The sequence below is a fragment of the Poecile atricapillus genome, chromosome 4, assembly GCF_030490865.1.
Source record: "Poecile atricapillus isolate bPoeAtr1 chromosome 4, bPoeAtr1.hap1, whole genome shotgun sequence".
NCBI classification, from domain to species: Eukaryota; Metazoa; Chordata; class Aves; order Passeriformes; family Paridae; genus Poecile; species Poecile atricapillus.
Genome location: NC_081252.1, coordinates 33,364,280 through 33,379,006, shown reverse-complemented (window position 1 = coordinate 33,379,006; position 14,727 = coordinate 33,364,280). Strand labels below are relative to the sequence as shown.

General features: G+C 39.1%; 2 protein-coding genes across 7 annotated transcripts in view; one reads left to right on the top strand and one right to left on the bottom strand.

Moving 5' to 3' along the window:
* ARFIP1 (ADP ribosylation factor interacting protein 1) overlaps positions 1-11,675 on the bottom strand; it is a 40,852-nt gene extending 29,177 nt beyond the window's left edge. For 3 of the 6 annotated variants that reach the window (XM_058838544.1, XM_058838545.1, XM_058838548.1), the window contains exons 1-3: positions 11,549-11,618; positions 7,271-7,350; positions 3,314-3,415 (exon numbers count right to left, since the gene is read on the bottom strand). In XM_058838544.1, coding sequence (XP_058694527.1) covers positions 3,314-3,415; positions 7,271-7,348 — 180 coding nt within the window. In that variant the 5' untranslated portion in view covers positions 7,349-7,350; positions 11,549-11,618. Of the gene's footprint in view, positions 1-3,313; positions 3,416-7,270; positions 7,379-11,548 lie in introns of those variants that run through there. The other 3 variants (XM_058838546.1, XM_058838543.1, XM_058838549.1) reach the window with 3 other exon arrangements.
* Positions 11,676-11,700: 25 nt separating this feature from the next.
* On the top strand, positions 11,701-14,721 carry TIGD4 (tigger transposable element derived 4). The gene has a single exon (XM_058838542.1). The coding sequence runs from the start codon at positions 11,730-11,732 to the stop codon at positions 13,452-13,454; it is 1,725 nt and encodes a 574-aa protein (XP_058694525.1). The 5' UTR covers positions 11,701-11,729; the 3' UTR covers positions 13,455-14,721.
* The last annotated feature ends 6 nt before the right edge of the window (positions 14,722-14,727 follow it).

Sequence of the window (14,727 nt, the reverse complement as noted above, 5' to 3'; positions counted from 1 at the left end):
CTAACTGTGTCAGTCAACATAGCAAAACCTAAGAGATGAACTCAGACGTTTCAAGCAGAATGTGAGTGACAAGGCTGGCATTTTTTTTCAGAAGGCAAGAAACAAAAGAGAATTGACCTTATCTATTTGTGCAGTCTGGCAATAAAATTACAGAACAAGAGAGTGAACACATGCACTCAGATTCATCAGGTCCCAGGCCTTATTTCATAATTCAAGTAAGACAAATTGAAGACTCACAAGAAAGTTCATTATCTTTTTGCATCCTAAAGTTTATTACTGGTTTCATATGCATGCTTAACTACAGTTAAGCATGCATATGAAAATTTTATGCCCATAAAAGTACAGTAAGAACCATGAGAAGAGGCAGTATCAAAAATGAAATTGAACAAATTCAGGCTCAAACTGCTAAGAATATCATAAAGATTTTGTGCAATACTTTATGCATAACAAATTGCTTACAGCTACTTGACTTTACAGGCAGATCAAACTTCTTTCTGAAAAATTTGGTTTATTCCTATGCAGCTCTCACACTATCTGGCATGTTCTTGCATATAGGAATAATAGCAATAATATACTTCTCTCACTCCTTCCTATTGTCCTCAGTTCCCAATCCCCCCAGTGACATTAAAAAAACACTATGCTAATCACATCATTACAATGGCATGGGAGGAGAACTGGGCTCTGGAAGTCAGGGATAGGTGAAGTAAAACAAGTGAATAATATAAACCAGCCAGACTTTTTTGTACATTGGGCTTTCTTATACAAATAAGTAAAACTTTTGATTAGGAAATGCTGAAGTCTTCTGTCACAAATACCCAAACATTAGAGAACAGTTCCATACATCAAGTCCTTAAAACTCAAGTGAGATCCAACAGAGCCTGGAAAGTTAAAAAGCACTACGTCAAACTTCTTTATACTGAAAGAACGTTAGATATTTGATCCAATGATGACTGAAGCTACAGCTTTTTTTCAGTAAAAGAGTTTCCATCCATCATATGGGCAGGACAAAACTTGTTTGAATTCCATGGACATGTCTTATTAGAGAATCAGAATGTAGCAGCATATTTCTATTTGAGACCTTACAGTTAGGAAAACACTTAAGTTACCTTTTAAATATGCATTATACCAATCAGATGCATCAATTAGTGCTATGCCACATTCCCACAAAAATGGAACTAACATGCCTCCTTCTGAAATTACATTATGACAATCTATGCTATCTGATGTTCTATAAAACTAATGGCATCTTTCTTTAAAGAAGGAGCAACCCTACTTGTCATTTCCAGGTAAATACGTTTGCTCTGCACTGCCTCGCAAAATGAAATACTTCTCATGCTTGAATGCATACTAACTGCATTTGGTGAAACATAAACGTGCATTTTCATGCCTGAGCACCTTATGGATAAGGTCTGATGGAAGTGCTAAACAGAACACAACTCTAGAGGAAAGTGCAGCTTTGTAATTAAGGAGTTCTGAAGAAAAGGTTGTACAAATACCTCTTTACTCAAAAACAGAATCAAAGCTGCTCAAGTCTCGGTGGCAAAGTACTTACAGAAGCCCAAAAAATACAGAACAAGTAGAATTTTATTCTTTACATCTGAATTGTATATCAGCTAGATTAATATTTCCCTGATCATAAAAATAAGGAAGCAGGAAATTAAAATAACCCTGTTCCCCTGCTTCCCAAGAAGGTGCAATCAAAATCAGCATATTGGAGTGTTTTAAACTTTGCTGTGGTCACATACTCTTACTGAGCACTGTGGTAACAGTACAAATTACAGTGGCCATAGTTTCTTGCCCCTTTCTTAAGTGACCTCATAAAAAACAGTACTTGGCTTGTCATTTCCATAAGTTGTAGGAAAAAAGACCCCAGAAATTTTGTGGTGCAATGCATATTGCTTTAGGTTAAAGCAAAAAATTACCTGGCAAGGAAAAAAAGAGAAAGCATGGCATTAAGCATTAGAAATAACAAACATGAAGCAAGATGAATAGAAGCTAAATATTAGAATTTGAGACTAACAGATTAGTAAACAGACCTAGATGTTAATTCCAAGAAGTTTATTTTCTTTGTTTTGTTTATAAGAAGCCTTGATTATCACATATTCTGACTTCAGGTCACACATGCAGGCGTGAACTTGTACAAGACAGTTCAAAAAAATAACTGAAGTGCACTTCTTCATTGATCTCAGAATAAGCACTGCGAAAATAATTACAGCAAGTTCAAATATGCTTGCAGAGTACAGGTTTTTCTGCAATTTGACCAAAGATTTAACCCATTTTTGTTGAAGTAGGTTTAAAATATAGTTGACTCCAAGCCAGCAAAACGATTAGCATGCAGGAAAAAATCTACACCAACTTTCACACATGGCCACAGACAAAAACCACCTTAAAATTCCAGCTTTACATTTTGTCTGAGCAAGGGCCCTAATGCAGTCACCAAGAGTGCAAGTTCCATTTGCTGTACATAAGTGTTGCATGCACTGCACTGCAGAAGCAATCACTATGTAAGGAACAGGTAACTTAAATAGCAGTGAAGTCACAGCAGCAGCAAGGTCATCAAGATTCAAATTACTAAGTCTGTTTCCCTCCTTTGAGGTGAACCCAAATTCCTTATCACTTCAAGATGCATTTCCCAAGCTTGTCTCCCCACACATACATCTGTATAGAAACGTAGCTTTAACTTTATTTCATTAAACATTCTATTAATTTTTACATTATGCCACTGGTAGATCTTAGTTGACCAACAAATCTTACGAAGGTTCCCCCCTCTGATCAGCATTTTAGTAAAACAGAATAAAATGTTTAAGTTCTGCTGAGTATTTCTTTTAAGAATAATTCTGCACTACAAGTCAGTATGAAACTGATAAAACTTAAGAGCTTTCCTTCAAATCTAACCCTCAGCAGATATCAAATAAACGTGGACAATTAACTGGCCTTCCTATTTCCAAACGAAAATCCAAAAAAAAGCAGCCCGACCCCAAACTGCAGCCGCTGTGCTCCAGCGCCCTCTGCTGGACACCCGGGCACCAGCAGAACTGACGGCTCCGCTGCACCGAGCGGTGGGGGAAGAACTCGGCTTCTGCCGCTCCGAAAAAGCGAAAATAAATACGAAAATAATTTTTTTTTTTACAAAAACAGATCATTGCAGTATGCAAACACACTGTGTTATGTCAACTCTGACAATAATCTATGAGCTTCAAAGCAGTTTTTTCAGTAAGCCTCCAGAAAATTATGTCAAGTGAGGTCTGCTATGCATCAAATTGTAACTTCAGCATTTCTGATAATGGTACCATGGCAGAAAGAAATTTCTGACCCTGTTAAAGCTGTGTTCATGAGAATCTTCCAGCTGTCCATTGCTAGTCACAGGAATTTCTGCCGCTGAATTTTTGGGAGATTCTTGAGCCATTGCACTTTCCTGTAAAAAGAAACAGGTTAGTGTTTGTCTTACAATTCCAATAAGTAATCCATATGAAAATATTTGATGTATGAGTTTCATAACAGTTTACTTTATTTCAAACTCCAACTGGAAATATTCTGATATACTCAGTCTTTATATGTTTATTTAATCACATAATTGAATGACAGTAATACTCTAGCACAGCTCAGTCAGAAGTAATTTAAAGTTTCCAGATCTAAGAGAAAAAGGAAACTAAAATTTAACCCATTGGCATTGGGGGAGTAAGACACAAATGAGACATGGGCTTAGACAAATGTTTTACATACACACTTGAGCCTCAGAGAAATTTCTGTATATCAAATTATAATGAGCTTGGCTAAAAAAATTGTATTATCCATTCATAAACAATAAATACTAGAGAAGAGCAGTATGTTTAATCATGTGTTACAAGAAAAGCAATGATTCCAAACTTTAATAGCTCAGCCTCTTATTTTACCATAATATAGTGCCACCTTCTGACTAAACTGTTGGTGTGCAACTCTCATGAAGACAACAGCAGCAAACCTGAAGTGAAATGCAGAAGTGCCCAAAGAACTCAAAAGTACCAAGAGAATTCAGGATTCAAAGTTAATCTCAAATGCAGCTGCATCATGAACAGTAGCAGCAGCTGTGAAACCACTGCTTTCAAGTACGGCCTAAGGTATAGCCTAAGAGAAGAGACATTCCCAGAAGAACTGTACATCATTTACAAGCACCTGAAGAGAGAATAGCAGCTTAATACCCCAAAATTAAGAGGAAGTGAAAATTTCATCCCTTTCAAAAAGCTATTCCTAACTCTGCAAGGCAGCTTCATCAGTCATCTAAAGTGTAAACAGTAGAAAAATCAACACACAACCGAGGCAGTGTTTGTTCACTTACATAAAAGTTGTGTGAAGTCCTCAAACCAGCCCATGCACTTGTGCTAGACTGGCAAGGCAACGTGTACCATCAACAGGTACTTGAGAATAGGTACCCTTCTTCCCTTAGAGCTCTTAAATCATCAAACTGAACCAGCTCTTTTCACTCCAAGGGTCAGGAAGAGGCCCAGCTGAGATCATCAGAAGCTGAAGTACCATCAGCTTCTCCAACCACAGGTGAAGCTTTACAGAGTATCAATATAACACAAAGATTTTATTGATACTTACTGAGCATCACTTGCATCATTCTTAACTGGAACATCTTCTGTCATACCCCATTGCTAATATTTCTTCCATGTTCACATGTCACCACTTCATTTACATTTGTGAGCCTGATTTCCTTTATTAGTTTTGAGGCCTCTGAAGACTTTCAAACTATTCACTGTCTGTGGGCTCCAATAAATGTGCTTCTACTTAAGCACACCAAAAGGTCTATGCTTATTTTACGAGTACTTTTAAAACGGTAATTTGTTTCATTTCATAGAATATAGAATACCTCAAGTTGTAAGGGATCATCAAATCCAACTCCCTGCTCCTCACAGAGAGTTGCCACACAACATCATTAGACTAAATGTCCTAGTTACCTGCCACATTACATTTTGATTTGGGAAATCTGTCCAATAGCTCAAGTTTCTTATGCTTGCTCTGAATCTCACATGTGCTTAAGCTCTAAGACTGCTAGGAGCTACACTTCTACTTGATATGATCAAGTGAGGTATTTTTCAAAATGCTTGGCCTGTCACAGCTACTTGCACAACACAGAAGCATTAGCACAGGTCATGTTCTGTTCACAGCTGTTTTTGTTCCTCTTTCTGCAAATTATCAGAGAACACAGTGCAAAGGGAAAGTCCTCTACTGTCAAGGGGCACTTTGCTAGTGATCACAAACTAAACTGCATCTCTAATTAAAGGAAAAACAAATACTTGGCTTAGGTGCTTTTCAACAAGAATCTCAAATAATTTTGCAAATATTGACATTGATACATTTTTATGCTTTTATTCAGAGATATACATACTCAATGCATATGCACACATCTCTAATAATTACATATACTAGAAAACAAAAATTCATCAGCTTCTCTGGACAACTAGAAGCAATTCACCTATTTTTCTGGCATTCCTACTTGAATGAGACCTATGTATCTATTTCAGAGAAAGCAAAAAATTACTTGCTAATGTTAGTTCCATGCTATGTTTGAACTACAACAATTTCCCATTGCTGAAATGGGGACATTTCACCACTCTACTTTTTCAGTATCTATTGTGAACCACACAGTAGCCCACCTCCCCAACACTCACCTGACTACAGTCACCACACACAACTCACTAGCCTGGCAATAGACCTTTTCTCAAGGTAAACTTTCCAGCTTCAGTGAGCTGAATCAGTTTGCAATGAGGTCAGACAAGCATCAAAGCCATGAAATGAGCAGCTGAAAAGCGGAAGTGGGAAAAACTGCTAATTTAACTCAGACATAACAAGAAACAACCATTTTAGTCAACAGTTTAAGCTTGCACTGCTGTCAAGAACCAGTCCTTGCCCTTTTCCCCTAACTCTTCCACCCAGCAGCTTTCACCATCCCTTCACCTCCTTTCTGAGCCAGAACAATGTATTTGTACAGCAAACACAATTCTGGAAACACTGCAGATCAAAAGAAAGTGACCTGTGCTCAAAAAGAGGATGGGTAATTTTTCCACTCCCATCAATTCTCCAAAGCAGGCACACCTCCAACACCTGCACCTACGAAACAGAGCAGGTAGCAACGCAGCAAAGAAACTACTGAGAATGAAGGGCTGCCCACAGCATCAGCTTACTTCAGCAGTGCACTGTCTCAAAATACTTACTCTGACTGTAGGCTACTGCCAAATCCAGCAGCCATTTGTCTTTACCTCTGGATGTGTGCTCCTGTAACTTCACACAATCATGGGAAGGTTATTGATCTAAGAGAAAACTAAAGCACCAAACCACAGTGGCATTTCTGTTGAAGCAGGGAGTATGATTGCTGAATCAAGTGTCTCTTTGGCAAGTATAGCCTACAGCTGACTTAAACTAAGTATACAAAAAAACTGATTCCTCAGAAGAAAATTTATCATATGTATAAACAACCTAATGTAATTCTAAATAAGTTCCTAAAATTGTATTGATGTATTAGGCATGAAAGACATAAGCACTATACAAAACATTGCATTTCAGATGCACATTTTATTTTGAAAAAACAGACTCATCCTTCAGTAACAATCAGTATCTTCTTTGCACATCTGTGTTTACAAATATCAAATTTGGAAATATGCTAAATAGAATCATTGTTATGTTTTTAGTGAAAGTTAAAAAACAATTCACTGTCAATGAAAGTCCAATAGTGATCAAGTCAGCATTACCTTTTTTCACTTTTACTCTACAAGAGTCAGGAAAACGTTGACTCTATCTTTCTGAAAGAGCACCCCAAACACACCTGATAAGCTAAGTAATATTTGGAACCTTAGGAATTTGCTCATAATTCAGATATGTCATAGAGAAGGTGCAAGCTTTATCTGCTCTCAGGGAAAAAAAGATTCACTCCTTCAGGAGTAGATAATACCTTGTTATAGTGAGGTTACACAAAGATTGATGACTTTTAGATACCAACCCTTTCTTCCTGCAATACTCACACATTTCAGATTCTACCATGACTAAATCTATTCAACTCACAAAACAAATACTGCAGCACAGCAACAGGCTACTAGCTGAAGTAATCCTTTGCTATGAATTAACTGGACTGTTCTTAATGGTGTCTCAAAACCAACCCCACCCATTCAAGATGCTGTGCATGGACTTGCATCCCCACACTAACAGCACTGTGCTATGCATAGCAGAATTTTCGGGAATCTGAAACTTGTTAGGATTGGTTGATTTTACACTAAAGTAACTATCACCCAATCACCTCAGAGCCAGACTGGACCTCTTCTGCAGACGGATGAGACTCATCAAGTGTTGTGGATTCACTGCTGTGCTCTGACATACCTGAAAACCAAATAGGTTTGGCATGCATTAATTGAAGTGAAAGGGGCTGGATGTTGCACCTCACAGAAACCAAAGCAGGCTTTCAGAAAACATTTCTTTTATAAGTTCTGCTAAAGCAAATCAAAACCTCCTTCTTTTGATGGTGACCAGGTCTTTAGCTCTCCAAAAATCTAAGAGATTAGGAATACAGTCTAGTGTAAACTTCCACTGCCAAAGCAACCTTTCCCCACAGACAACTAAGCTTGCAACATAAAACCCTGGAAGTCAAACAAGGTTCTTCAGTTGATATTATACACTGCCACCTGCAACAATACACTGACTGTATCCTACCATTGCAAAGATCACCATTTTGTTAAGACATAAGATTTATCCAAACATTGCAAGATTATATTGATGCTAAGCCACTGAAACTTTTTAAGCTGTTAAGCCTGTTGTGTTTACTAGAAACAGGATCCCCCTCATTTTAGCCTCCAAAAGATCTCAGCTACAGAGGCAACGAAAGTTAACGCTGAGCACATGCACAAGAAATCAACTATGTGAATATAGTCATCATGAAAGATGAAATAGATACACAATTTTAGCTTAAGTAAGGAAAAGTATCTAAATTTGATTCCAAATAGCTGGTAACTACAGGTGACACCACAATTCACTCAGCTGTTTGAAAGGAGGAGACAACCAATCATTAAAAATTAATCAATCTGCCAGTATTGTATATAATCACACATGACTTCAATTCATTACATCTTGCACAATTTCATACATGTTCAGACATATACCAGATTAGGAAAAATTATCAAGATATTATTATTTGTGTTTATATTGTATTTCAAATTCCTGAGCTATAAAACATTCTAATTAAAGCAAATAATTAATAAGGTAAGCAGCTCACATAGCAAGGGAAATAAAATAAGGGCACAAAGGCTGAGAAACTGACTCACCTAGATCACCTAGATCATATTACACTGGATAACCTATCACTTTATTTTGGAAAACTAAATACATAAAGTAAGAGATTCTCTCCAGAAAAACAGTTCATTCAGGGCTATCACTGAATGAAGGTGGAATTTTCTAGCATTGATATAAAATTCCTTTTGAAGTAATTAAGAAATAAGTTTAACATCCTTATGCAGCTTTCTCAATTTTTCATATTTCTTTGGAACATGGAAGTCTGTACAGAAGAGATGCTATTTGCCCACATGGTCCTGTCTAAACTCTGCTCGTGGCTGAAAACAATCTCTTTGCTTAACAGCTTAATTCTGACTAGCTAAAACAATTACATTATAGAGGAGGAGAATAAGTGTGATTTCCTTGCTCGAAAAGGAAACAAAAAGCTATATTCATCTTGTAGTAGAGCCTTCACTAAGACAATCTGTTCTTCAGTTCTACCACACCAGAGCTTCCAGACTTTTATTTGTACATCACATACAAGCCTATGTACCATAGTAACACTGTTCTAAACTATTAAATGCTATAGGCAAAAACATTTTTGACAGATTTAAGAACCCAGGGGCAAGAACCATCTCACAAATCCATGTAGAAAACACTACATAAAGGCAAATAATTTTTTAAAAGCCAAATGAATTCACCATTTGTGTTACAACACCCGTCCATGATCAATTTTTTGTAGTGTTCTTTTCCTACGAGTAGTGCTAACAGTTTCAACACAGCTCGACAGGATCACAATGATCAACTTTAAAACATGAGAAGGAGGAAAAAATGTAGATTAAAGGTGGCTTTCATAAAAAGTTCAACTGCACGTTCAAATTTAACTACTGAATTTCCTGATTACTGCTTCTACAGAAAAAAAAAAAGGATGCAAACATCAAATACTGGATGCAAGGATGAAAACTTTCTACACCTTCACCAAGATTCAGAAATGAAGACACTCATGTGAAATTGTGGTAATCAAGACATTTACATACACATATCATTTAAGGTTCCGCTACAGAAATGCATACAGACTTTTGCCTCTCTGTAGTTCTTGCAGGTGCCAGACAGAGGGCTGTACTTTATAAGAACAAGCTAATCTCCAGTACAGGATGGACTGTGCTATCCAGGGCTTGGTTTGTCTCTTCACTAAAGCAGCCACAACTTCAGAACACATCAGGTGACTGGTGTCCCAGGACATTTGCTACCACCTGCTGCAACAGAACAACTCAAAGAGATTCTACTTGGAAAAAACATGCTTGATCCATATTCTGACAAGAACTGAAACCCTGTCCATATCACTCCTGCCCTTCTGGGTTCTCTTCTACCCCACTATACCAGTTCTGCCAATCCACACAAATACTGCATCACAGTAGGACAGAAGGCACAGACTAGACTAAGAATCATTCCCACCATGGTGAATATGTACCTTAAATACATATTGAATTACAGTCTCAGTAATTTTAAGCTTTGCTCACCATAAATAAAACCACGTGATTTTAAGTCCTGAGGATTTATATATCACTTCTTCAACTGGAAAAGTAAAAAGCAAATCAACTTATGAACAACATAGAAAGATTCCTCTAGGATGGAGACATAAAGAGATATTTAACCATTTATAACTAATGGTTTTAAGAGTATACTTATGTACTTTTCATAAAAAAGGCAAATTCATATTTGCTTATTCATGAAACTATGAAGTAAATGTCATCAACAATAAATTAACTTTTAATAAGAAGCATATTCCTCACATATTTACATCACGTAAGTAAATGATTTATGGTCTCAGAAAGAAGAACCATGGGATTCTCAACAATCAGATCTGCTTTTCTAAGCAAGATGCATTGGTTCCTTCAATTACTTTTCTCCTAAACTGATTGCCAATAAGGCAACTGCAAGATATCTCCTGTCTAAAATGAAGTTTATTACACACTTTTATTGCTGTCTTACTGCATAAAGAATGAAAATTTTTGTAATATTGCACAAAATCCAAGTGCTGGTGGAAAAATGATCATTTTATGGATGTCTTCTTAATTTCAATTTATAACTAAGAACACTTTCACTAATTCTTGTCAAGATAGAGATCAACCACTTTTTAAAAAAGATTGCAAAAATCTGTATTAAACACTTCCTGCTGCAATCACACCATAGCTTCCTCTTAATGCTCTTGAATTCCCTGGCTGCTCCACTTGCAAGATCTAATTATACTTGGGAGTTAGAAATCATGATGGAGACAAAGACCGGAGAACAGGGCTGCTGCTGACTTTCACACTCTCCATGCTACATCAACCCGGTCCTAAACACTTTAATGCTCTGCTCATCTCCAGATTAACTAAACCATGGGCTCCCATTATGGTTTCAACTTCTACCAAATCAGAAAAAAACAGCTGATCAAGCTACTGCCTCAGCTTCCAATTTTTTCAATCTAACACTCCTCTGTGCTTCTTATTCCTGACATTTTAACTATGTGTGTACATACATACATACATACGTAAACATACACACGATTCCGAAAGTTTTGGAGTTGCACTGATCAAATAACATCCTTCTCCAGCCCTGCAAAAAGAACCCTTCTGTTATCTTCTCTAGAGAATCAACTCTTAGGTAACAGAGCCACCGACTGCAAAGTGATAACTCCTTGCTACCTTTTCCACAAAGCATAAAAACCACAAGTGAGAAACTGAAACTACATCCTGGGATGGATGTTCAGAATGATCCCCTCCAAAGGCTTTCATGCAAGATGAAAGGCTATTAGGGGGGTTCGATTAAAGATAACCTATTAGAGAGGTACTATAAGAAATACTGGAAGATCTGTCTTTAGTTCGGAGACAGTACCACATGCAACACCTGCCTGTCACACAACACCAAAGCGTTTCCACGCTTTAAGAACACTAAGCAAAACACAAATTGGCACACTTAAAACAGTAATTGCCAGGGTGTGGAATAACTCCCAGGGGCACAAAATTTACAGAGCATCTACAGTTTTCTTCCTCCACCGACACACCGCTTCCCTTTCTCTCTCATGGAACCCGCCTACCCCCGAGCTCGGGCGATGCCCACCCTGTCCGGCCGCCCAGCACCCCCGGAGCGGGGCGTACGAGCCGGGCCGACCCCGACCTGCTGGGCACCGCCAGTGCCGCGGCGGAGCCCGGGGAAGGGCGGCCGCTCCCGCGGGGTGACACGTCGGACGGGACGGAGCGGGAGGCGCGGCCCGGCCCTCTCCGAACCCGGGCCCAGCGGCTGCCCCGGCCCGGCCCGGCCCGTCCCTCACCTGCCGGCGGCGCCGCTGCGCCCCGGGGTCGTCGTGCTGCGGGGGACGGGAGGGCAGGACGGAGGGTGGGAAGGGGGGGACGGAGGAGGCCGGGCGGGGCAGCGCCGGCGGCCCCTCTCAAGCTTTATTTTCTTCCTTCTCCGGCGGCGGCAGGAGCCGGAAGCGCCGGGCCGGAAAGGGGATGACGGCGGCGGCCTCTCTAGGCCGTCATGTCTATGGTAGCAGCCATGGCAACCACCGCGGCACCGCCCGGGAGGCTGCTCCGGCCCCGAGTGCCGTGCCCGGAGATCGGGCCACCGGCTGGGAGAGCAGCCGGAGCGGCAGAGACGGAGCCCGGCCGGCTGTGGGCGCGGATGAGCGCGCCTGGGAGACGCTGCTCGGTGCCATGGCAGAGGCTCTGCCCGAGCCCACGGTGAGGAGGAAAAAAAGCATATCCATCGAGGAGAAAATCGACATCATAAGCGCCGTGGAAAGCGGCAAGAAGAAGGCGGACGTTGCAGCCCAGTACGGCATCAAGAGGAACTCCCTGTCTTCGATTATGAAGAATAAGGAAAAAGTTTTGGAAGCCTTTGAAACTTTACGGTTTGATCCTAAAAGGAAAAGACTGAGGACTGCTTTTTATGCCGACCTGGAGGAGGCATTGGTGAAGTGGTACAGAATTGCACAGTGCTTGAATATGCCGGTCAATGGCCCTATGTTGCGCCTCAAGGCGAATGAATTTGCCCAGAAGCTTGGACACAGTGATTTTAAATGCAGCAATGGTTGGCTCGATCGTTTCAAGTCGAGGTATGGTTTAGTTTTCAGAGCTCAGCCTGTAGAAGCAGCTGCTACTCCTACAGTGGGTGCTCCAACTCCTTGGTGCCAGAATGTGCTTCCTTATTATTTAAATGATTATCGGCCAAAAAATGTGTTTTACATACAGGAGACTGTGTTGTTGTATCAGATGTTACCACATAACACGTTTGCATTTAAAGGGGAAACTTGTTCTGTAGGTAAACAAAGCAAAGAGAGCATCACTGTAGCGGTGGGTACAAATATGGATGGCTCTGAGAAACTCCCACTCCTCATTATAGGAAAAAGTCCATGCTCTTTCAAAGATGTGAAATTGCTGCCAGTGGATTATGAAGCAAATGACAGGGCGTGCATGACTTCAGGAATCTTTGAACAGTGGATGCATAAACTTGATAACAGATTTCAAGCACAGCAGCGCCATGTGGTTATTCTTGTTGATTCTCTCCCTGCTCACACAGAAGTAAAGAACCTGAAGTCTGTCAAATTAGTGTTCTTTCCTCCAGACTCCTCTTCATATATAGTTGTGAAAGAAAGGATTATCAGAAGTCTGAAGGTTAAATACAGACACTGTCTTATCAAGAGATATGTTGACTGTGTAGAAAGTAATAAAGAGTTTATGCTAACCCTTCTTGATGCAATTGAGATGCTGTACCTGTGCTGGAGAGAAGTAACACCAGAGACTATTGTAAAAAGTTACAATGGAGCAACTTTCAAATTAGAAACTGAGACAAATGATAACAACAATGAGGTTGAAAGTGATTTTGATTTGATTGCACATGCAAGGGAGGCTGGAGTGGAGTTTCCAGAAGGTTTGTCTTTGGACGAATATGCAGCTCTACATAATGGCTCAGAAACTTATGAAGTGCCCACAAATAATGAAAGGATGTGTGCCAAAGAAAGTGCATCAGATAAAGCTGAGACATTTGTTGGTGATGAAGTTAAGGATGAAGGCAATCAGCTTCAGGGAGCTGAACAGCTTTTACCATCCAAAAATGAGGCTTTGAGTGCTTTAGATACCCTTCGAAAGTTTCTCAGAAGTCAAGAGACAGATGATTCCCTCTACGATTCCTTAGCTGACTTGGAGAATTTTATTCAACATGTAGCATGTGAATAAATATTTTAGCAAAGTGGGAAAGCGTGTAAATGGAAAAAAAAGAAATTCTATAATCAAAGATATGCAGTTTAATAACAAGCATTGCTTAAATGTTCTCTGGTGTGTTTTGCTCAGGTGCCTAGATGAACATAACAAAACTATGAAAAAGGGCTATGAACTGAAATTTTCCACAAAATCAGGAGCAAATAACACATATTTGAGGTAGAGAGAGGGAGTAAGCTGAACCTTTAAAATGCTAACTGTAGTAAGTACTGTGGAGGCAAAAGAAATTCTTTGAGCAGTTTGGTGCGCTCAGGGTAAACTATTGACCACCTGGAATTCTTTCTTCAAGAAGAGACTAGCACTTCTATGCATCAATAATTTCACTGGCATTTTGGGGATTTTCACAGTGGAGTAGTAAATATTTATCACCCTGGTGCTTTTGATACATAAACACAAAAATTTAATAACACAGAAAATACTTGCTTAAATTCTAAGAAGTAAGGCATTTTAAAAAGAAATATTTTTCTCCCTTCATCAAGAATTCTGGCTATCATTTACTCTTGCAGTGGATGATGAACAGCAGAAAGTTACCACAGCTTTGAATGTGTTTTTTTGTTTTCTTAAAACCACTCATATGTGGATACACTTGAATGGCATAATAATTTATCCAAGAGTCAAAAGACAAACAAACCTTTACTTGGTCTTTGAAGGGGTCAAAAAAGGAAGGTCATTCTCTCCTTTTCAGCCTTTTTGGTACATAGTTTGATGTAGGTCTTCCTGTGCACCTCTATGTATTTCTACAGTAAATTCAGAAAAAAAAAGAACAAACAGTATCTGCAGTAAAAACCTCACTGAGCTCTTGTTTAATTTTCAATATTTGGAGGCTTTCCTGTAGGATTCAATGCACTAATGTGGTTTATCACTACAAGCCCTATTAACAAGGGTGCTGTTTGTATGATTGCAGTGTGAAGTTGTGTAAGTCGTGGTACGTTTACATGTCTTTGAGTATGCATTTCAAACAATGTAATCATATCAGAGCCAAAACCCTTAGTGTATATGACCTTCTGGCTTTTTTCAAAACCTGTTTTAAATCTATTCCATATCTATAAATTAATTTTTTTTTTCAGAAGTTGGAGATAATTATTTTTCTAATTTAGATGAAGAAGCAAATATTATATGGATGCCCTTTCAGAAGCCTGTAATAAAAAATCTATTATGCTGCCTGTAATTAAACCATGAAAAAAAAATTTCATGCATTTGTGAATCTTCAGTTTTAAATAAACAGTTTGGC